The sequence below is a fragment of the Trichoplusia ni genome, chromosome 25 (assembly GCF_003590095.1).
Source record: "Trichoplusia ni isolate ovarian cell line Hi5 chromosome 25, tn1, whole genome shotgun sequence".
NCBI classification, from domain to species: Eukaryota; Metazoa; Arthropoda; class Insecta; order Lepidoptera; family Noctuidae; genus Trichoplusia; species Trichoplusia ni.
The window spans coordinates 2529042-2553082 of record NC_039502.1 but is presented as its reverse complement, the minus strand read 5'-3'; the positions used below and the strand labels follow the sequence as shown (position 1 = coordinate 2553082).

The following is a 24041-nucleotide window of genomic DNA, read 5'->3' as shown; positions in this document are numbered from 1 at the left end:
ATAAATTAGTGTTTATTTTTAATGGAATGTGTTAAATAGGTAAATTATTTCGTCGAAGGATTCTTGAATCGAAATAAACTTGAACTTGATTTATTCATAGATGAAATATCGTATTATCAACGACGTCGCGTTGATCGAAAGGTTTTAAGATTAACTCGTCATGCTATTCTGTTACAATTTTATGAAAAAAAAAACAAGTCTATGAACCAAAAAATTAACACAAAGTATAAATTTAGTTAATTGAATGTAAGTATGGTCAAAAAAAATCAACCACCAAAAATATGCTAATACCTGATCCGCTTTACCAAAAAACTTAAAATCTGCACTTTAGCAAAGGAGAGCTACTTTACGCACACATACAAATACTTACTTACCATGTTGCTTCAAACACTAAAACCTCTTTGGACCATAAACCCATAAGTCTTTAAGCCTGCAATAACACCCTTGACCTCAGTAACCTTGAAGCAAAAGAAAAGCTCTAAACAGGTCATAAAGAGCATCCTTCTGTTATTATCTTTACGACGATCCAAATTCCGTCTTACACTGGAGCGACCTTAATAAATTAAACCCGTAAAAACGTCAGTCGACTTAAAATGCCGAAATTTTGGTACTTAGCGTCTAACGTGTTGTAAATATGTTTTAATAGCTGTTGTTTTTTAATCAGTCCGCCTGTACGTCAGTTATAGCCGTAAAATCACATTTCCGATGTGAAATTTGGTAACTTCAAAGTCGTTTAATAGTTTCAGCGATTTCAATTACATGCTTTCGCGTTTATAAATATTGGAAATAAGTCCTTTGGGTTTCATCTGCAAAGCTCTTTTCCTAGGCTCGTTTAGGACGCGTTTTGTTTCAACGTGTTTATGTTACTTATCTGTCCTCCCCAAACCAAGATATAGGTAGTAAAATACTTAACTTACTCACTTACTCCTTGCCTGCAAAAAGTAAAAATATAAGTAGTTAGAAGAAAAAAAAATGCGAGAAACTAAACAAAAGCCTCTACAACAATCACAACAGACAAAATTATTAACTTTAAAACTAAATACCATGTTTCAAACAAACCTGAAATCATAAGACACAACCAAACAACAACACAAGACAGCTAAACACTTCACCACACATTGAACTTCAATTGTATTAATAGTTACGTCTAAATACCAGGAACCATCCGCCTTCACGAAACATATCAGATTATCTATAACATTATTACATTAACAAAGCTATCAGCAGAAATAGAAAAGCGCAATCAGATAACACGAAACCACTATTTCCGTGGGTAAACAAAATAACGAAATTAGAAGTCAAATCGAGTCGATCATACTCACAATACACACTTTTAAAAATACTGGCAGTCACACAAAAAAAAAGTAGCACCCTTATGAACTGTGTTTTTCAAATTCATTCTAATGTTGAATAATAACGGATTCCGATTTAAATTCTTTTGTTTTGATTCGAATGAGCCTTCTGCGTTCGCCGTTATACGCCGCGGGTGCACCAGACATTGCTCTTGCGCATAAAGCTGATAGAAAGTACCGCACCGAGGTTTAGTCGTCCACTGCTAACGGAGAGGGGAACACGTCAATCTCGACGCAAATGTTACCGAACACACGCGGGAAATAGTTGCGTCTACCGTGAATTATAATTAAAATAATTGTTTTTAATTTTTAAAAGGATACCGTGTAAAACTGTTATAATGGGTGTAAGTGCGAGGATTACCGTCACGTTTCTACTGATTTCTGCTGTCACAGCTGTGCCCACGGGAGACCACAAAAAGGCTGCTCTGAATATTGGTTAGTCCTCTTTGTTTACTATTAAAGCTATAAGATCTTGGCAATCAATGATACCCAGGTAAGATGGCCTTAAACAAAATGAAATAAATACAGGATGACCTGAAATAACAAACGCATTAATAAAAAATACTGCATCATTATTAAAATAATAGTCATACATTGTTGCAACCAATTGCAGTCAAATTATACAAAACAATTCGTGAAAACGTGCGCGAATTTCCATTAAGGAAACAAGATAATTCGATGTTAATTCAAAAGAAGAACAAAGGTAATCAACGAGGGTTGCAAAAGAAAAAAACTTACGCAAGGGACTGGCCGAAAACTACTTGCAAAATAGATAAAGAACTTTTACGCCTAATTTCACAGTAAATAAAGTTGTCTGCACGGTTTATGTGACAATGACCTACTGAAAGTAGAGACTTCGCGGTGTTAATCGTAAAGATTAATACAAAATTAATTGTTGCAAATAAACAATGGGTATCGAAAAATTTTGCTCCTTTTTTGGAAAAAAAAACATATTGAACCTCTTTGCGATTAGAAAGTTTTATTTAGTTAACTTTAGTGTTCAAGTTATTTGATTCAATCAATATTTATGGTCTCGATATTTTTTTATTGTTTTAACAATTACTCAATAATCATTTACGATGGCCATTCCAAGCGACTAGCCCTTTGGATTTAAAAAGCTTTGTCAGTAACTAGTTCCACTAAGGGCTTTGAATTCGACCAAAGGAATAAATTTAATTGTTAAAATATCCAGTATAATTAAATCTGTATTGCATATTGCAAAGGTCATCAAGACCCTTTTGGGTTAACAGTCTTCATAAATTGGTCCAAAAAGGTTTAATTAGCAGAGGTTACCAAAGCGATTAAAAGCAAATAAATAATTTATATGCAATGAGTGTAATTTGCGCGTGCATGCAATAATTGCACGAATTCAGGTGAATAACTTCATAATAATTTGAAATAGTAGAAACAATTCATCGTTATGTTGGCTAGCCTGTTTGACCTAGATGTCATACAATGTAATATTTGATAACGGCGAAAATCGTCGATGACAATCGGCAACACAAAACAAACACAAATATTGGAGCACAAGTCTCAATTTTCTTCGTCCCTGCATCTAGTGTCCCAACTCTCCGGAAATAATGATTTAGATTGCATTGTATATAATAACCGACTTTTTGCAAGTCTTTTGTTCGATGTTATTGTCTCGAAAGCAAATTGTAATCTATTTAGACAGACCTGAACGCCAAATTGATTCACGATTTGCTTAATTCCATAATTGAAAAATTGTATAGCATTATCCTTCAGTATCATCGGATTGTCTGAGGTGTGTAAATGAACAACAGACACAAATGCTCGTAAATTGTTTGGATGAATATCTACCAAGGTTTCCCTTCTTCATTCCTAATATTGCTTAATTACTTCAACCTCCACGTTGGACGACCAACAATAGAAACTGCACAAGGCTCTTTATTTGATGTTTAAGCTGGGTGATTTTTGGTACCATTGTTAGTAGAGCCTCCGTATCTCCGGATGAACCCACTCACTTCCTCGGAATTGCTTTCTTGTGCAACCCACGTGAGATATTTCACGGGTCAACTTCACTTGTTTTTGTTAGTTTAGTTAATGTCTTCACTCATTACCATTTCTATAGTGTCGTAACAGCTGTAACTAGGCTACGAACGTTCGCATGACTTACATTGTCCACGATCAGTTCTTTTTGTTTTTGCACTGGCGTGAGCAGAAACTGTCGTCGAATTGTCAGTTTGTCGCAGCAGCGGGGTGTTATGTCCGAGACCATAATAATGAAAATGCATTATAATTGAACGATAATATCTCATAAGTCGTGTTGTTGGTATGATAATCTCTTGTAAAGGTCTTTCTCGAATCATTGATGGTACTTCAGATTTCGAAGTTGTTCCTTACCTGAGCATTGCCCTTCGGCCTTCTCCAGTTCAATACCCTCAGTTCATCGGTCCTCACACCCTAATATTGACAATACCCCGACGTTTATAGCTTTACGCTTACTTTAAAAACCATTGGTTTGACCACATGCTAAATTTTGCAGGAAATATGCGTTCGACCGAGAGGAACGGCCGGCGCTGCTTCAATTTTATGCGTATTAGGATGGCCTCAAGGTATCCCAAATTTCGTTTTTTAAGAAATTTCGAGTGTATATTGTTTTATTGTAGGGAGATAACCGGTATTGAATGGTAGCCAGTTGTTTATGAATCTCGTAAAGGGAAAAGTAAAATCATGCGAATTATTGACGCATATTTTCGGTGCATAAAGGAGGCTATTTATATTCGAGAACAATTACATTTATAGTATCTCAAGATCAATTTCGTTGTAACATTTTAGTCGATGTAAAATTAGGCCTTGAAGGCGTAATTTTTACGGGTTGACATTTAATCGATGAAGAACAATGGAGGAGCCTCAAAATTTTAATTTCGCCCTTCACGTTTTAGAATGATGTTAATGTTCATTTAGAACAATAAATATTTTCCCACACTGCAGGTGTTTTGTTTATGAAGCAAATGAAACATAGATAGCAGTAGCTGTGGCTTCAGAGATAGAGCACGATTGTCACGAACTTTTATCGATAAACATCGAATGACATAAATTAATTAACGCAACATCGATTGCAATATTTATTACAAATAATATTATTTTTTCGTAAACTCATTATATCGAAAGAGTGCAATCAAAAGTTATGAATCACATTCCGATTACACGATCCTAAGGTTCATACATTGCATTAGGGTTATGTCACTCAATAATGTTTCCATTATGTCACAATACCTACCAATCGATACTTTTCAACGAAACTAATCGATTAATACTTTGATAAAATTGTGTTGACGTTGTTTGCGCAAACGACGATAAAATAAATAATGAGTATTGTTTCTTTTTTATATTAATAGTTAACGATTGAAATTTTATTATTGGGTCGTTTGTCTTGCTAAGTTTATTGAGTTTCACAACATTAATTAAAAATAACGCTAATGCGATGATTAAAATCGAAGCAATTGTGTTATAATAATTTAATTAAGAATTTAATAAGTTTTCTCACAATAATACTCCAATAAAAGTTAGGTGCATTATTCATTTTCATTAATTCATACATTAATATTAGTTTATAACTCGCAGTTTTACCTACTTTAAATGACAACCAAACTTTTTTACATTTACACGTATGCGTTGGTGAGGCAAGCTAGTTTTCAAACAATTAAGGAGGTTTGTTACTTCGCACCTCGTCAGTTATTTATTAACTATTTAATCCTTTTTTTGTTACATTCATGTTGTGTAGATACAAACTTAGCTATAAACTTCCTTCGTACTTACGTACGGCTAATGTAAATACAGATTCAATTTCCTTCTTCTATAGTTTTATTTGTATGCAATTTTTTTATTTACTGTTTTCTAAATGAGGCTTGCAATCAATCATTGGTCTCAGGTCATTGCTTCCACACAACTCGGCCCAAGGTAAAGTGAAAGTAACATGAAAGTGATGCTTCAAATGCTTTTATTGACCATTGTCTAAGAGAAAAGTCCGTTTACTTTTCTTTAAAAGGAAGCTTCTTGTATCATTAATTTAAAAAGAGAATTGCTACCAAAGATATCATAGACATCGGTCATAGACATAGACAACCCGAAGAAACGGTTTGTGCGAGTTCAGTGTTAGCCAAAAACGATCTACAAACTTTTTTTTTTATAAACTGCCAGAACGATTGTTTTGAAACGAATTTCAAATGAAGAAAGCAAAGAGAGTTCTATCGGGTGTAGGTTTAAATCCGTGTCTAATAGTTAATTAGCGTAGTCATTCATGGCGATTACGATAAAAGAAGGTTCCTACCTAGTTATATAACTTTGTTCTCTACGTGTGTTTTTATTCTCTACGAAATCTTTCATCCTCTTTCGTATATACCCGATACCATGAGAACAATTGTCATTGGTTTTAATAAGACGTTTATTGTGGAATGGTTACGGTATTTGACGTAACCGAAGATGAACAAACCGTCAATCTTCGTGCGTATCCATCTGGAAGTGGATCGATTGGTCAATTGACGCTTATGTCTTTTTTCCGAGGTTTACCTCATCTAAGTAAAAACTAAATTTTTTGGCAGTTTAAATCTGTAGTATCCCACCTATACATTTGATTCCTTCCTTAATGACTTTCTTCCGAATATTTATACGACATAAATTTTGAACTGAATCTTTTTTATCGGCGTTGGAGAAAAACGTTTCGTCACGCGTCACGTGTCACTTTTTTTTATTACTTATCTAATAAAGAGCAAGAATATGAGTACAGTCAATTGTTTTTTTGCGGCCTATAATTATTATTTATTTTATTACTTTTAAGTAAGGTCTGAAGATGAAACATATACAGTTAAGTACTGTATAAAGAATGTAAAGAAGACTAACAGTTTAGGACTCAGAGTACGAATAAAACAATAGAATAATGATATTATAAAATAGCACCATTATTGTGTTAACAAAATGCAGATATAATATAAACGACAGCAGACGAAAGAGGTCCTAAATGAGGTACATTTGTCTCCAAGTGACATGACCTAAGTTCACGGAGGTGACATCGTGTCAAAGTATGAATGCTATCTGAAGAATTCTTGCATCACTTCGTATTGCAAGTAAATATTATGAATAATATAATGGTTTTAGATGTTTCTGATCAAAACTGTTTTAAGAAACATTGTTTAGAGTACGTGCGTACACACCGTAATATAGCGAGTTTTTTAGTTCCGTTTTAGACGCAGTTATAGTACACAAAGAAATGCCAAATCTTATAAGTACCTGCCACACGCATTTCCCAATCTATTATTCTCAAATCTAGAACACAGTATCTGACACTTATCCGACACAATAGATCCGATGCATCCGATTAAATGCATATACACGATTATGATTGTTGATAGCATACGTTATTGAAAAATTGCTCAACTCTCTAAATGTATAAGAATATTATAAAAAAGTAAAGTTTGTAAGCTTTTGACGTTTTAGGGGATGGTCTCAAGATCTGCTAAACTGATTTTAATAAATATTTGATTATTTTACCAATCGAAAGCCACATAAATATTTTTAGTGTCATAGGCTATGATTTAATATAATAATATTTTGTTCCGGATAGAAAATTGTTTACTCTTTTCCGTTATTAGCGGAAACTATACATGTACCTAATTAAAAGTATTGAATTCATATCTTGGGATTACCGAGTCTTACTGTTTTTATTTTTATATCTCTAATTAAATATATAAGTTGCGTGTAGTTTCAATTAGAAACCATGTCCGGTAGAGAGAAATAATAAATTGTTCAAATAGCAATTGCTCGCTAAGCATTTGAAGTAAAACTTTCAAGACCGTATCCGATCCGATTTTTGCCCGATTTGTATGATAATATCCCGCTCTATGTTAGAATCTTCTTAAAACGTGTATTGTCAAAATCTACAGAGCTATTTCCCAACTATGTTGGGGTGAACTACCAGTCTAACCAATTGCAACTGAGTACCAGTGTTTTACAATATTTTTACATAGAGTGACTGCTTTCCTGATCTCAAAAACCCATTTGTCCTGGCAACAAGGTATTCGTTACTAAATCTGGTTATACATTTTTTATAACTTTATTTCTTGAAACGTCATAGATGTACAAATGACAGACGTAGTACTAGTAAGACTAGATGTCACAACACCATATACGTATAACACTTACACTAATTTCAACATTCAAATGCAACTAAAACGAGCAAAGTCGTTTAACATTTTTAATCTAGTTATGTGGTCAAGTGTTGCAACTTTATTATTGCAGTTACTGTTAGGACTGAAGGTCTTGCAACCCTATTGTGTGACGTCATTCTCGTCATTTTATGAACTTCGGTGTAATATTTGTAATGTTATCGTTTAATTTCAACACGTAGTTTTGCCGTGACGTCGTAAATTCGTGACTCCAGTGTCGGGACGCAATACCATCCTAACAATCACTATGATTTGGCAAATCCTCACTATTCTGACGCTTGAAATGTAATCGAAAATGGACAATTATGTTCGTACCGTGCCATTCAATTGTCCTAAATCGTCATTGCCGAGATTTCGTTCGGCGCCTACAACAATTTGATTTGTATAATTATTGCTTTATTTGAGTTGGCACAATAGGATAGAACGCCGGCTTTGTTTTTTTTTCTTAACAGTGTCAGAATTTAAAATATCACATTATAAATTCTAAAATTGAATATGAATGTTTTAATGTGGAATATACATTTCATTCGAAACTCGAAAGTAATTTCGTAAATAATAAGGTAAAATGGCCTTCATTTGACACATTTAGTCATCAAAAAACCATAAACAAAATAAAAACGGTAAATGAATGCATAATTTCATTACAAAACAATAATCTGAACATGACTGGCCATAATTTATTTTTGACGCGATATGCATTTGAAGTGACTTATAACTTTTGCAAGTGACCATACGTCTTTGCAATTGAGTGACATTACCAATTCGTTCTATAGACCGAGTACTTACTTTGAGTTTACTTAAGGCATTCTTCTATAGTTCATATAAGGCGCTGATGTTTTCTTACTATTTATGGGGACTCAATGCCGGCAAAAGACTAACATTATGCAGGTATATGCTTGGAGGTTGTGTTTACTAGATATTTATGGGCGTGCTTTATAGACGTCGCAAGATGATAAAGCTTGTGTCGAAACTACAATAACCAGTAAGCGTGGGCTAAACAACAAAACGGTGTTTAGGAAATGATAAAATTACGATATCGACAAATTTCAATAAACTATTTTGGACTTAACACTTCGATTTCTAATTTATCACTAGCTGTTTTATACAAACTTCGCTGGACAATATTTTTAATTTAATAAAATGATATAGCATATAAAACCCAAACAACGTGGCTTTCTATTAGTAAAATAATTTTCAAAATCAGCTCAGTAGATCCAGAGACTACCATCACCCTACACTACAACGTGGAAAACGTTACTTCTTTAAAACTTTGGTGTAGATGAACTGCAAACTCTACAATTAACTCGTAAAACTAAACGAGTACAGCTCGACATTGAAACAGCCACGGTTTTACTTGCCTTCGCCTTAGACCTACAAACATGCATTCGAAGGCCGAACCACGGCCGCAAAGAACAAATACCTAATAATTAAAAAAAAATCTAGACATTTTATTGCCAACCACAAATTGGTAAAATCTTAAAAAAATAGATATTGACACTGCGTTCGATATTTGAAAGACCTTGTTTACGTTCCGAGTTGCAAACTTCTTTGTTAGTTAGGCAAATTAGCAGCACACCCAAACTGAACTAGTTTAAAACTGGTTGTTGCGAAACGTTTGTTAGTTATAACTGTTATTTATATTTATACTCATTAAAACAGTTTGTACATGCCTTTGTTGTAAAACATTTTTTTCTTTTTGTGTATCGTAATCTTCAGATATGTTTATTTTATTAAAATAGAATTTCGTTATGTTATTAGAATAAAAATTATTTTATAATTAAAAATAACCATAAAACTTATCATTAATTTCTAGTGGGCTAATCGGTAACTATTATTTTATATTTTATATTATTTTTAACTTCAAACTAACATTTTACTACGTAATATTTCCTTAAAAATTACTTAATCATTCATTTTTTGCTATTGACAACGGCTTTTCATTTAAATCTTGATACAGACCTAGCTTGTAGATACTGAGTAAGAACTTGTGAATAAGCGATACTGGAATTCGCCTACAGTAATTATTGTCAACTATTCAAGCGATTGTCAAAGCCAGATTATGCATGCACAAAAAGCTAGTCACGGATATTAAGCAATGTTAGAAATATAATTCGCTAAGTTCTAACTTTCGCCACGTCATTTTAGATCATTGTCTCTACCAATGCGTTTATTAATTACGAGTAATTATTACTTTTGTCTATTCACGTTCGAAATTTAAAGAGGAACTGGCCGGATTACGTTACATTAGAAAAAAAACATTTTTGTGGTTGCGATATCCAACCTCCTTGATTGCCTTTAGAGGAGAATAAAGTTCGAAAAAGGTATTAATGATATGAAATACATATTTCATGAATTATCTTACATTCCACATAAACGTCACCTTAAGAGATGCTGCAAAAGTTAATACCTTCTTGATTATAAATTCAGTTTGTAACTGGTAATTAAATTCCTTCTTGGCATAAACCGTGTTGTTTTTAAGGTAGGCAATGTAATCATCATAACTTCAGAGTAAGCGCCATATTTATATTTAAATACCTGTAATTTGATCGGGGTAAGACTTCTGAGCAAATGTTCCTTTAATAAATATTTACATTGACTTTTGGTGTGTATTTATTAAAACTTTTCATCAAATAAGATTGACATAATTAAAGGTTTATTCTGACACGAGAGAACACGAGTGACATCAATTAGGCAATTATCTTCGTGAAGGCTTTTTTATGCTAGTTTATAACGTGACATCTTGACAGGTAAAATAAATGAACATCGTTAACATTAGTCATAGTATGTATTTTCAACTGTGAACTACACAAGTACAATGAAGCACATGAATTCAGACAACAAATTACTATAATTGAATTTATTCCTTTGTTACAAAATGACTGTACTACTCATTATGTGCTTGACTGTCCATGTCACTGTAGATGTAAGTGATAAAAATTCCTTGCAAAGTAAACACCTCGATCCCTACGGAATGCTAAATAAACAGAGAAACCGCAGAGTTCGTAAACCTTTTTCCTTAATGACATATGAAAGATGATCGTATTTTTTCATGCGTCATTTTGTTGTATTGTCAACGTTTCTTTTTAATAACACCAGAGTTATTTCGTAAATCGATTTAAAACTTTTTTGTGAATAAAGCGTGGTAAAAGTTGAGACTGATAAATGATTAAATTGTGAAAAACTGGCGTGTTGGGTTAAGTGGACTTATTATTTAATGTATTTGATCAAGAACATAAGGGTTATGTATGAGTAAATGAATGGATTAGTACAAAATGCGTCCAAATGTAAATTAAGCTGATCTGAAGTGAAGCTATTTCCAAGTTCTCCTATGATATCTTAAGTGGTAACTTGGTAAATTATTTTTGCTTACAGCATTCAAGAGTAACGTGTAAAAACATGAGTTTTATTTCAAAACAAAAGTGTTAGGTTGTCTAAATAAAGGAATTCAGTAAGCATTAAAAAATAAAAGTACCCACTTTTGGCATCTTCAGAAATCATATGCAAACGCTAAAAGTGTTGTTCATGATAAAAAAATGTGTTTATGATTTACAAATCACATTTTAAAGTTCATTACAAATTAATGATTTAAATAAATCCTTATTATCTTAAGAATTACCTATAAAAAGGCTAATAACATCTTAAGTGTACCTTTTGATTTGCAATGACCCTTAGAACGGCAAAAACATTGCTGGCGTCTACTATCATGTTTAAAGTGAGACGGCTACATTTGTAGAAGTGAGACGGTGCTCTACTATCTTGAGTACTCTGTCTCGCTTCCACATCTGTAACAAATGCATTCCTACTTATGAGGTAGTAGTAAACCCATTGATGAGAAAATAATTAATCCAAATGATTACAATAGATTCTCAATTAATGTACCTATGTAAAAAAACGTGTTCATGTTTTAATAATAATAGTCATTATTATTAATGCATCGATTCGATCGTTGACCCACAACTCAAAAGGATAATAAAAAGATATATGAATATTTATAAATACGAATTGAGTTTAACCTCATTGCTTAATTTTGAATGGAACCGGTTTTTAAGCAGATTGTTTATTGACGCATAACTATTTATATATACAGCCTAATATTTTGATACGTGAAATGTAGAGCAAGAATATTACTGGTCGGAAAATACGTACTAAATGTCAACACCCAGCATCTACCTTTATAAAACAAATGCGATAGGTTGTCGGAAGGTAAGTTTTTTTAAGTATTAAAAGATTAAGACATTCAGGCACTTTTCCATTTTCAATTTTACTTTTTCAAATGATTTTCGCGCGATTAAATGAGCAATTGAATACATCTTCATGCCTTAGTTTTAAATCTTGCTGTTTTTTATTTAATTCTTTTAAGTCGTGTTGCATAAAAAACAAATGCATCTCGCCTTAAATGTTACGGACATAACATTCTCACTTCCTGATTCGCTCAGATTAACTTCAGTTAATCCGCAATTAAAATGTTATAAGCGAACATTAATCTTTACTTCCAAGCGGACATGTTAAACTCTAATTAATAAAGCTCAGAATGTAAATACAAATCGCTTCAAATATATTAATCTGAAAATCCTAATACAAGTTTGATTTTGTCCTAATAAGATTTTAATGTCACTTGTCTCATTTCAATAACCATATACCGCTCTATTGCAATGTCGATTAGGTCGTTATTTCATTAATGCTTTAATATTTTAACTGAGATTTACGTAAGTTAAGAAAGTAGGCGACATTAGTTACACAAAATATATCTTTTCACATGTGACAAGTAAGTGTCAGTTGGGTTGGATTGTTTGTTTTGTTTTTTAAGCAAAGAAACCGCATTTTTCTGCCCATTTGAATTTTATTGTAATTGCATGACTATTTAAATACAATGTAACGTTCATGACTACATGTCATAGACCGTGAAAAAAGGAATGTCGGCTTTTCCAATGTTTTATACATTGTTTATGAATTGTTATTTTAAACTGTGTTTTTTAAAGGAATGTGATCTTAATGACCAATGAGTAATGGGTATAAATAAATGAAGGAATAATTTACGGAAACTTTCTAAAGAAAGGTAAGAGGTTAAGAGTCGAGAAAGTAAAAGTCGTCTTTAACGACAGTACCTCTTAAAGTACTTCTAACAGAATATTAAGTACTCAGTAAATATCGATATCATCTTGAGAAATATAAACAAAAAGGTCGTAAGCTAACGCTTAGCCAAAGACTCATTTCATACGAATAGAGTCATTACGCTAGAACCTTACTTAGGAGTATGCAAATCGTTCATAATTTATGAGTATCATACACGTCCATACATTAAAGTATTACCAACAGGCTCGGTGAAGCGGGCGTTGCTGACACGTCAAACAATGGGCGCCAACCTTGGACAAATGGCATTTAACTCGGCTCGTGTCAATCACCCGCTAAGTGATGAAATACTTTCACCGATCTGCCCTGCCAAATAATGGATCAAACATTTGACATTTGTGCTGATAAATGTGGGTCAAGAACAAAATTGCAATGATACGAGTAACTGAACATGCGTTTTGCGTGTCAATTTATCGGGTTAAACATAATGTATGCATATAATTTATTATCCTCGTGTGCTCGCGCTTCATTAAGAGCTGTTTGTAGTTTTGACTAATTGCTACATTGATATATAGAGCCGATACAAAAAGTTAATAATTTAATGTTTTCCCAAAAGTCTAAATGATTTATTGCTTAAGCCATTTTCCTTTAATTTCATAATTCGTTTCGCAACATAATAATTTATGTTTATTTTATTAAAAAATGCACGAACACGCACAAATGCAGTTAATAAGTCGCCGCATATTAGACGGCCGTAGTCTCTAAACTTCAGTAATTACCGCTTCGTATATCATTTACATAAATAATTGCGTGAGTTTTGTTAAGTATTGCAATCAAGACTTGCATTGTTAGCATAAAATTGGAGAGCTTGCAATCGATTACCGGTTCCGAAATCGAAGCGTTATCGATGTTCGCGCGATTCGGAGCGTGTACTGGCGGACGACATACGGCGAAACTGTAACTCACTCGAAAGTGAAACTTAAATGCGCTTTGAACATGTTGGACGATGCAGACGCCATGTTATGTAATCGCACATCGGTTGAATCGAGATACACCGCTCGATTACACGATTCCAAACGCTATTCCGGGAAATCGTAGCGCGGAATCGTAGCTACTACTTAGCGAGTTTGCACATCACTCCTAGATATGCCGATAGAATACTTATGTACGTTTATGTATTAAGAAATCTCTACTTCTGCAATCTGTATTGCGAGTGGTTGTTCAATAAAACCACAAAAATATTTTCAGCCGAACAAATGATGACATTGACCTTATTTGAAGGACCTCATAAATCAATCTTGCGTTGTAGCTGTCACTGTGATTATTAAGTGTTGAACTGTTTCTTTTATCTGATCAAAAAATCAGTCGACATCTAACACGTTTCCCCACAAAAAAGAGTAACAGGAAGTGATAAATGCAGTAGTAACTAGGTTATTATTAACGGATTAGGTACATTATAATAGGTGACTAAGCCCCGGTGTATTTGAAGTAGGTATTTTTCTCGTAAAGCTTTTGTATGCGGTATCGTTGTGTGAGGTGTAAATCGATCGTATCTTGTCTCAAGGCGCGCAACTATCTCCTTCATTGGCTTACATAATTTTTGTAATTGTCTTTTCACACAATCTCGTAACTTTATTCTTCCTACTCGCACGCTGAGATGTCTTTTGTTTGTTCACTTCCGACTCTATTTTTCTAACTCAATATTTACACTTACCAATAAGAGGTCTTTATTACAAGGCAGTATGATTGATTTTTGTAAATCATTGTGGCAAGTGGAGGTGGTAGTTATACTACAGATTTTTTATTGAAATTTCAATAACGTGCTCTACATTTTAATTTACAACACAATCAATCACGATTGAATTCCTTTTACGCTCATTAAATTAATGTGAAGTATTTATTTAAATGCGCTTAATCGTGGCCACTTATTTTTTAAGTTTAATAATGTATTATATCATTATAATTTGAAACTAACCTTCCTGATTAATTAATTCCATGCTTACACGTTTTCCTATACAAGTACAAGTATGCAAACCTTTGTCTATTTAATACTTACTGTGCTTTTTTTCTAACCTGTAGAGGTGATTGGACGATTCTTTAAATACTCACTCATGCAATGCCTTTTCTTATGTCAAATTGTTTTATCATTTAAATGTATTAAATGTGCGTGTTTATTTTTTCAATTCCATAAACTACATATAATGTGTCGATATACAAAATGTATAGTATTTTGTAATACATTGGTAATATTGACATTTCGGGTCTTGCAATCACGTATCAAAGTGAGAACGACGCATTTGTGAGAGAGAGTACCGTTTCGCTCGCACCACTGCAAGTCTTAGCATAAGAAGAGATGATAGACCTCGTGGTAACAGCTAAAGGTTATTTATTCTATGTAGATGAAAACAAGAAAACTATTTCTTGGTTAGTAGTTTTTGTAGCTTCAACATCACGATACAGCCGTTAGCTAGTTACCTATAAATGTGTATAAACATAGTTATTTATAGTTATTACGCTATGCCCTTTTGATCACGTATTTGTTTTATTGATAGATATTAAAGTGTAGTAATTCGTGCGCTCGTTTTAGGTTCGTTAGCCTTCTATGCACAATGTACAGTGTGTTAATAATATTCTCGTGGAAAGAAACAGTCAATTAAAAATTAAAACATGACACGTTTTCTAAGAGTGATCAATAACAACTGTTTAGAAAATATTTTTCTTAAGGGAGCAAAGGATCCTACTCCATGCATTGAAATGGGAACAAAAAACAACATACAATAACTAAAAATATTCTTTTAGGCTGGTCGTACAAAAAAAAAAGAAAGTTGCCAGAAATATATTCGCGCATTTTATTGACTTATAAAAAGGGCGACTAATCCACTTGTAAGTTTTATGTTCAAACCCTTTTAATTTTTTAGTTTCTTACCCTTTTTCTGACTGGCAACATTGATAAGATTTCCCAGATTGAAAAAAGAAAACAAAAATTTAAAATGAAAATAAAACATAACCCGACCATTTTATGCATATTTTTTACAACCTGTATCATCAAAAAGGTTTTAATTGTCCGAGCGTCAATTAAACAATCTTCGTACATAAATTAATTAATCGTATTTGTTATAAAAGCTATCTGCTTCTAGAGCACGACTTGCACGTTTGTACTTGTAATTGTTGTGCCCTTTCAATAGTATTAGTTTATTGAGATTTTTTAATTGGTTTGTTGTAGGCTTTAATAGCGAGTACGTGTAAGATGTTATTTTACTGTAACTTTAAAACTGAAGGTTAATCCGATTGTTCTGGCTTAGTAGTCGATTCGCCCTTATTTGATTTACATGAAATGGGCGAATAGACTACTTTCATTTTGGATTATTTTCACAATAATCACTTAGACTATTTTTGCTCACAAAACATTAATTGCTATGCGATCTCCTATAAGCGAAGGCTTGTAATTGGCTCACTTTTGTACAAACTGTTTTTTATTAGAATTGTATTTAGCTGTAAGCCTTCCATACTGTATTAAATAAATAAATAATATTATTGGAACAAGAAAATCATTCTCAACAACTATTTAATAAAATTTCTGATGTATTTAATTGATGATAGTGTAGAATCGAATTCAGTCAATGGTCAATTTAATATAAAACATTCATGGACATAGATTATAGCCACTTTTTTCACCATATTGAATTCAAGAATTTAGTCCATTTAATTCAGGCCTATGACCCGAGGATGTTGCCACAGCAGCTATCGATAAAGATGGTCACTTACTCAATAAATATCGGAATTAATCATTGCGTTACAAGAATTCATTTATGGTATCGATCGCTGTGTAACTAGCTTGTATTTATACAGTTTAATATTGCATCAACGATATAGATACCAAGGATCCTACCATCATTTCTTAAAGTAGCACCATTTTGATTGTGTAAGCGCGATGGCGAGGGACTAAACTACAACTACACAAGTTGATCATCCCAGGTTAAGCTACACTTAATTCGGTCGGTCAAAAGTGAAGTTCTTTATTTCAATAAGACCAGTATATGGCACTCTTGAAAGTCAAACAATTTATATAACTATATTAAATAAAATCTTGTGTCAGTCTTTCGGTCAGTCTACTATTGAAGCTACCGCCGCGCTGGTCCTTCTTTCTATGTCATAACGATTTCGTCCTTCGTGTTGCAGAAGGCCCCGGCTGTTATTTACACATCTTTGACAGTCGTAACAGCTAGACATTCAGTCGCTCCTTGTAAAACACTCGTACTTAGCTGCATCTGGTTAACCTGGAAGCCGACCCTAAAATAGGTGGGAAAAGAATAGGATTGTGAAACGAGACGACGTAAACCATCTGGAGTCGATCGTATGGAGGCTCCTATCTCTTCCACGACTGTAATTTCTTAAAAAACGGTGATAGTTTCCTTGACATTTATTTTTGAAAACAAGATCATTTTATTACTCTTGTACATTTAAGATCGATCAGTGTTAACGACTATGCAAATGACACTTGCCTTGGGGGCGGTATTAATCATGAGAGTCTACTAAAAAACTAAATAATATCATGATGACGTTTAGTAGCAAGAAGTTTTAATTTACCTCGTACATTGGAGCTTTCATATCCATTAAACACAGGCTATGTTTATTACGACAAAGGTATCTTGTTGTACTATTGCCAAAATTTTATTCATAAAACTTCCCTCTCACTGAGATTTTAATACCTGTGTCGCAGGGAAGATAACAATCATTCAAGTCACAAGCTCAAAGACACCTAGACTCAGGGCAAGCATTCGTACAACATACTTTTTCCTCGGCGGGGATCAAATCCGTTACGTCGCTTGTATTGTATTTGGCGTGTTGACCTATACCTACATTGGAACTAGTTCCAATGTCAGTTCGAAATGTAGAACTTGAATTTAGCAACAAACCAAAATCACACAGATATAGCTCAATAAATGTTACTTTGACAACCATACATTTAAACATGACAATAATTCTCTTTATTGTACCACTGCCATATTTAGAGTGTGAAGTTAGCAGAGATTAACAACATTTCTGTAACACCTTGACGGTGCACCGAGGCGTTCAAGGTAAGCAGTTGATGACAAGGTGATATGAGTGACGACCCCTGCCTTCCGCTCATATTTTGTAACTCATTGTTACAGGGTTACTGCTTTTAATACAATACACCATAAAAGGTGGTTATTTGATTAAAAAATGCTTGTAAGGGCGTGGATGTGTGGGCAGTAATGTTTCATATTTTCAAGCTTTTTAGAGCTTGCACGAAACGACGAGTTATTTACCAATTATGTGTGTAACGTAGGTACATAATGCTATATTGTTTTATAAGAGTATCGATTTTAAATCTTTGGTTTTCAAGAATGAGTTCTTAAATAAGGTTATTTACTATGATTCAAAGTCTTTCGCGGTATATAATAATATGTATAGTATGTCAAGTAAAAAGTGTTGGCTTATATTCATGTTTTAATTAAACTAAAAACTAGTGAAAAGTCGAGATATTTCTAGTGAACGGTACTACGATGCCTACTGCTTTTGCTTTCATAGGCGTATGTAATAACCTTATATCAATACTAGATCTACGCATTATTATTTTTCCGCCAACACTAAATTACCATTCATACATTATTTGTTATTATTCCAAGCATGTCACGATTATTGTAATCCAACATTGTTCATCTGTAATTCATAAATGTTGTGAGAAAATACTACTACAACACGGTCAATAAAATAAATAAATATACTTCGTACTTCAATGATAATGTAATATTTATGTTAATTAATTTTTGCACTTTTTTATTTATTTCAGAATTTATAAAAGTTAAAGTAATAAATCATGAGAAGCTTGTATTTATTGAGTTTATTGTTTGATTCTGTATCTGGATATTTATAAAGTACTAATGAGACTTTTTCAAAGTTATATGTATGTACCTTGTTTATTATTAAAATACCCACCACTGACAAACGGTGAAGACATTAATAAAAGTGGTCCAAATATTGGTACATTTTATGGAAATTGTGCTTTCACTTGGCAGTAATAAACCATGTTTACAACTGCACTAGTTTAACAACAGTTAAGTAGTTTTAGTTAACAAACTCAAGTACAAAGGCCTGTAATTTAAATACTGAAAATAATTTTAAGAATTGTACTATTCAAAGCGTACTGTAACCGTGAAGACAATAATCACTTAATCAGAAGTGATTATGAAATTCACAATTCCAAACGTGAAATCACAGTTTAACACGCTTTGAAGAAATACATTTACTGAACGTAACGTAATATTTTTATTTAAATTCAAACGAAGAGTTAAAGCTAGTTTATAGAATGATAGAAAATACATAAATAAATAATAAAGTATTATAAAATAACCAGTTTATTAGTCACCCAATTCTTGACGCAAATTTTACGTTTCTATGATAAATGTAACTACGTATAAGTAACTAATACATATTTTTGAGAATGCTAGAATTACATTATCTATATGTCTACCCTGAGAAAAAATGTTGAAACGGATCGCTGTCTCTTTTAAAGCTCAGACAGTAGTATAATGAGAATATAATTAAATAAACTAACACAGAACATCTAAGAATTTGCAGAATATAGAAAAACTTGTTTATGATAAATTTTTTCGATATACCTTGACTTATAACCTGTGAAAAAAGAGCGACAAAACCGCGGGACACGACAAGTCATTAACAATTTAAGTAGCTGAATTAAGTTTAGTGTAAAGTGTGCAGAAGCACGCTTGCGGTTGGCGGTTGGTGCATCGTGACAATGTTGTTATAACACGCCTTGCCTAATTAAATTACTATCGCAATAGCGTAGAGTATTACCGTAAAAATTAAACTATAAATACTTGTTTAAAGTAGTTGCGAAGTTTATATTGGATGAAAGTCGTTTAATGTTACTTTTTATTAATTTGAAGGGTTTGTCCTTTGTTGAACATTTGTTATTATATTTGGTCACATAGACAGCTGAATACTATAGATTGCATCCGATGTACGTATGGAACAAATATTACTTACGTCCCTAGTAACAGGTCTGAGTAGTTTTTTGTATTCTTTGTCATTTGAATATTTATTTTGATTGTTTAAAGTTTCCGCGATAAAGTTAGCAGATTTTATACTTACTACAGGCATCCACAATGCCTGTTTTAATTGCGTATTGTTTGCAAATCATCCACAAAGATGTGATGTGAAGTGATTTTTGTCTACGCTACGGTATGTTATAAAGTGATAATATATAAAATTTTGCTTGAAATTTAAAAATGCTTGCTCCATCTAAAACTGGAAGTATAAAAAGGAAATTAAGACCGCAAAGGCCATCGGACGAAGTAATCAGAACAGTGTCGTATTCTGTAATTATTATACTTTAATAATCCCTTTTGCAATTCGGATAGAAAACTAAAGGAAACACTTAATGAACTGCGTGTTGTACACGATGCGTTAAAATTATGTTTATCGATTCCTTAATACACTACTTTTACTAATTTAATTTATATTGTTACTAATAATCGGTTTATATTAGTAAACGAAACCAAACTAAACCCGTAGCAGTTACAATATTAAAAAACATGTTTATATTGTATATAATATTTTTTCTATCAAAACCGCACAAACGAAGAAATCTCACTCTTACTTAGAAGTCATATTTTGTGCATGTTTAGGATAGTGAAGCGAGCATGAGTGTCTAATATGTAACAAGCTTTCTAAAGTTACTTAAGCTTAGTCATGAGATGAGGGTGCAATAATCCTGTGAATCTAGAAAGCTAAGTACTGATAACAGTCAAATCTGTTACGTACAACGTGTGAGAAACGAAGTTTATCTGGAAGTAATAAAAATACCCTTTCATATGTGTGCGGAACAATAATTTTCTATACTTAATTAGGAAAGGGAATGTGTGCCTCGTGTGGTGTACTGTCAAACTCATAAAAAATAGGCTTATTAAACATTCAATTTTGCAGCTGAATATAATTTATGATCTACGTCTTTGACTTATTTCCATTTGTTTATCACTAGGCTTTAGGAACGTAAACAAGTTATAGTGCTCCGACTAAATTCTCATAATAAAGCGTCTTCCTCGTGTCTGTAACAGGTAATAGATTTGACATTTTGCTCGTGACAGTACTTTATCGTTCAGGCAGTCATAGTAAATCAAAATCTCGTACTTAAAAGCAATTACAGTGTAATTTAAGACAAATAAATGCGTAATATACAAAATTATATCAAAAGATAATAAATCCTTTGTTTTATGTAATTTAATTCATAACCTTTAAATTTATGACAGAAATATGCCTATTAAAGCCTACGCCTTTTTTGAGATCGAATTAACGCGCGTATTACCAATAACATAAAAATTGGCTTTCGTTTGTATAAATTAGTTAAATATTCTCGTAATCTCGACATTCACTCCTTTCCTTCGCATATATTACTAAATTTATACATGTACATGAAAGGCGTACCTACGTTTTATTATCTAACTAATGTGCTATGTCATTTTCTTGTTTTACAAAGAGCTTACTATAGGCGTTTTCTCTTTTCATTGTGAGATACTGTTTAAGCACCTATTAAAGCTCTCATGTTTATTGGCATTTCTGGGTATAAAATTATTTGTGATTCTGTAAAGAGCAATTAGCGTTAGTAGGATAATTTGCACTATTAACGAATATAATTGACATTACTTATGTCACTGTAGAGGACAGAAATCTGTTGGAAAGTTATTTCTTAGTGTATCGATATGTAGTGTTAAAGTTTAATTGAGTTGCGAATGATACACCGTGATTTTTTTGTCGTCTTACAAAAGCAGCCCAGTTCATGTATCCAATGACTAGAACACGTTTATGATAAAAAAATAGGTATTTATGAGATTTGAATAAATTTAAAGTGCAATTTTTATTCAATATTATGATGCAATTCGTAGTTTTTTAGAAACACAGCTCTGTTGCGAGCGCGGTCCGACCCTTGTAGCAATGGTGAGGGGCGCGGGCGGCGGCGTTTTTATAATTTTTAAGAGTATATTTCAGATTTTTCTTGCTTAATTTTTCTTCGTCTTTTTATCATCAACTAAGATAATAAGTATCTTAGTTGATGATAAAAAAATAATAATTGCGCGTAGGGGTATTTTACGTCCGATACATGAACTGGGCTGCTTTTGTAAGACGACTAAAAAATCACCGTGTATAATCTCAGAGAAATGTTTTTAGCTCAACACTTAGCTTACCTATTTAGATACCTTTATTTACTCGTAATCGTACCTTTATCAAAACTCTTTTCGTAACGAATTAACAATTCAAATTGCGAATAAATGATTGAATCATTTATAATGGTTTTCAGAGCAGACGAAATAACTGTATCGCATTATCGAACTTTAGCCTTGTATTACAATTGCCTTTGTTAAAACTCCATATTATTTCATAAACAAAGAAGACATACGACCTTATTTACCGTATGCAAGTAAATTACTACGATTAAATAAGATTACATTCACTAGTTTACCTCTAAGGCTCGAACTATTGCCTGTTGAGTAGCTTTTGCAAATATCGGCTTCATTATAAGTAGATTGATATGATTAGGCCAATTTACTAGCTTGGTCTAAATTACTGGGCTTACATTAGTCTGAATATGTATATGACTGGCCTGTTGGTCTGGTGGTTAGTGGCCCTGACTGCTATGCCGGAGGCCGTGGGTTCGATTCCCACCCAGGACAGATGTTTGTGTGATAAGCACGATCATTTGTTCTGTCTCTGGGTGTTATTTATCTGTATTATTATATCTATAGTATATATTTAGAAGTTTATAAGTATGTTTATCAATTGTCTAGTACTCATAATACAAGCTTTGCTTAGTTTGAGACTAGATGGCGTTGTGTGAAATATTATACTATATATAACATATTTTTCATTTAGATAAGATCTTATTTGAAGTTATTCTGATAGAACACATTATGTCTTAATCAAGGCTACTATAGTTACTACGAAGGCTCGTTGTTTCTTTATCTAATATTTATTTTAGTACTCTATAAATAATAAAGTCGTGTTCTTAATTACTGAGTGCGTGAAACTAACGACATATCTTATGCATTCAACCTTCGTAAAGAGCTGTAACGGTCACTGCCATAATTTTAAACGTCATTGCTTTGGCATAACTTCAGTTGTAATCAGTATGTCCATAAAGAGGACCCGGAAAACCGAAAGAAAAACAAATTCCTTAAAATATCTCTGTAAAAAAAAAATATAAATTTGTCTAAGTATGTGAAATATATTTTACTATTGCTTAGTCAATATTTTACCATAAAATTTATACGAAGAGAGTGCGTGAGCGAACATATACGTATTTGAGTTATCTAATCGACAGGCGTGAGAAAAACGGATTTTACGATTACTGGTCGACGTAACGAAACTATTACAAAATGATAGGCATAGGTACTAGTGTACCGTAGATATAGTAGCAGAACGTCCCGTCCCCTATGAATTTAAATCATTCAGTTATGTTTAAAGGCTTCATACATTTTTCAGCTCTTCTTATAGCACAGCTCTATCTACTTTTCTGTACTTTTCTCACCCGGCATTATCCTAACTTTTTTTTTAATATAATAAACATAATGTAATCTTTCTAGCTGATATAAATAGATTCTTCTTTTTTACTGAGGGGCTGTGGAGCGCTGTATCTAAGTTCCACTTCTTACTTTAATAGATTATATCAGGTAACCTGAATTGATCCAGGAACACACAAGCAATATACATATATATCATCTTTTATCACCGCACATTAAATATATGACGTTAATCTTTCACTTCTACGCTTACGTATGTTTACTAACGCTTAAGGCTAACAGCTGCGAGGAAAAGCTATAAACAGGCGACTAACAGGTTACACGAGCTAGCATCAGGAAGCGGAATTTCAATCGAACATAGCATATGCCTATATAGGAATCAGAACTTGTTCCCGTGCGAGAGGAAATCTTGTAGAGATGCCAGACAACTGGTTCAGTGAGACTTGTTCAGTCCACACCTACGTCTGGCAGACTCCTGGTCGACCAGACTCATGTAGGGTTTAGAAAGTAAGAGTTTGATGATCTAACCTGTTTCTGTCGTATCTGGTGTTGATGATCTGTAGTAACCTGTTTACCCAATTGTTGGATCTGATGGTATCGGTGTAAAAATAAAGGCGCTCTACAAAGTGCTACGAAAAAAAGTTAATTTTAGGATTTATGGTCAATGCTTAGGAACTCTCATAATACTAAAGCTGTGTGTTATCTACTTTATTGCGACTCAACTAGTTCAGAGGTTTTATAGACCTGTATTTATGATGAATAGGACGATAAAGTACAGGACAGTCTAAGCTTGTTGTCTACATCTTTGTACAACTAAATAGGTACTTGATTGTTATAATTTTGTAAAATTTCACCGTTAAATTAATTATACACTA

General features: G+C 32.9%; 1 protein-coding gene across 1 annotated transcript in view; it reads left to right on the top strand.

Moving 5' to 3' along the window:
• Positions 1 to 1533: 1533 nt before the first annotated feature.
• Positions 1534 to 24041, top strand: part of LOC113505378 — a 56811-nt gene continuing 34303 nt past the window's right edge. The window contains exon 1 of the mRNA XM_026888044.1: positions 1534 to 1787. Coding sequence (XP_026743845.1) covers positions 1691 to 1787 — 97 coding nt within the window. The 5' untranslated portion in view covers positions 1534 to 1690. The remainder of the gene's footprint in view (positions 1788 to 24041) is intronic.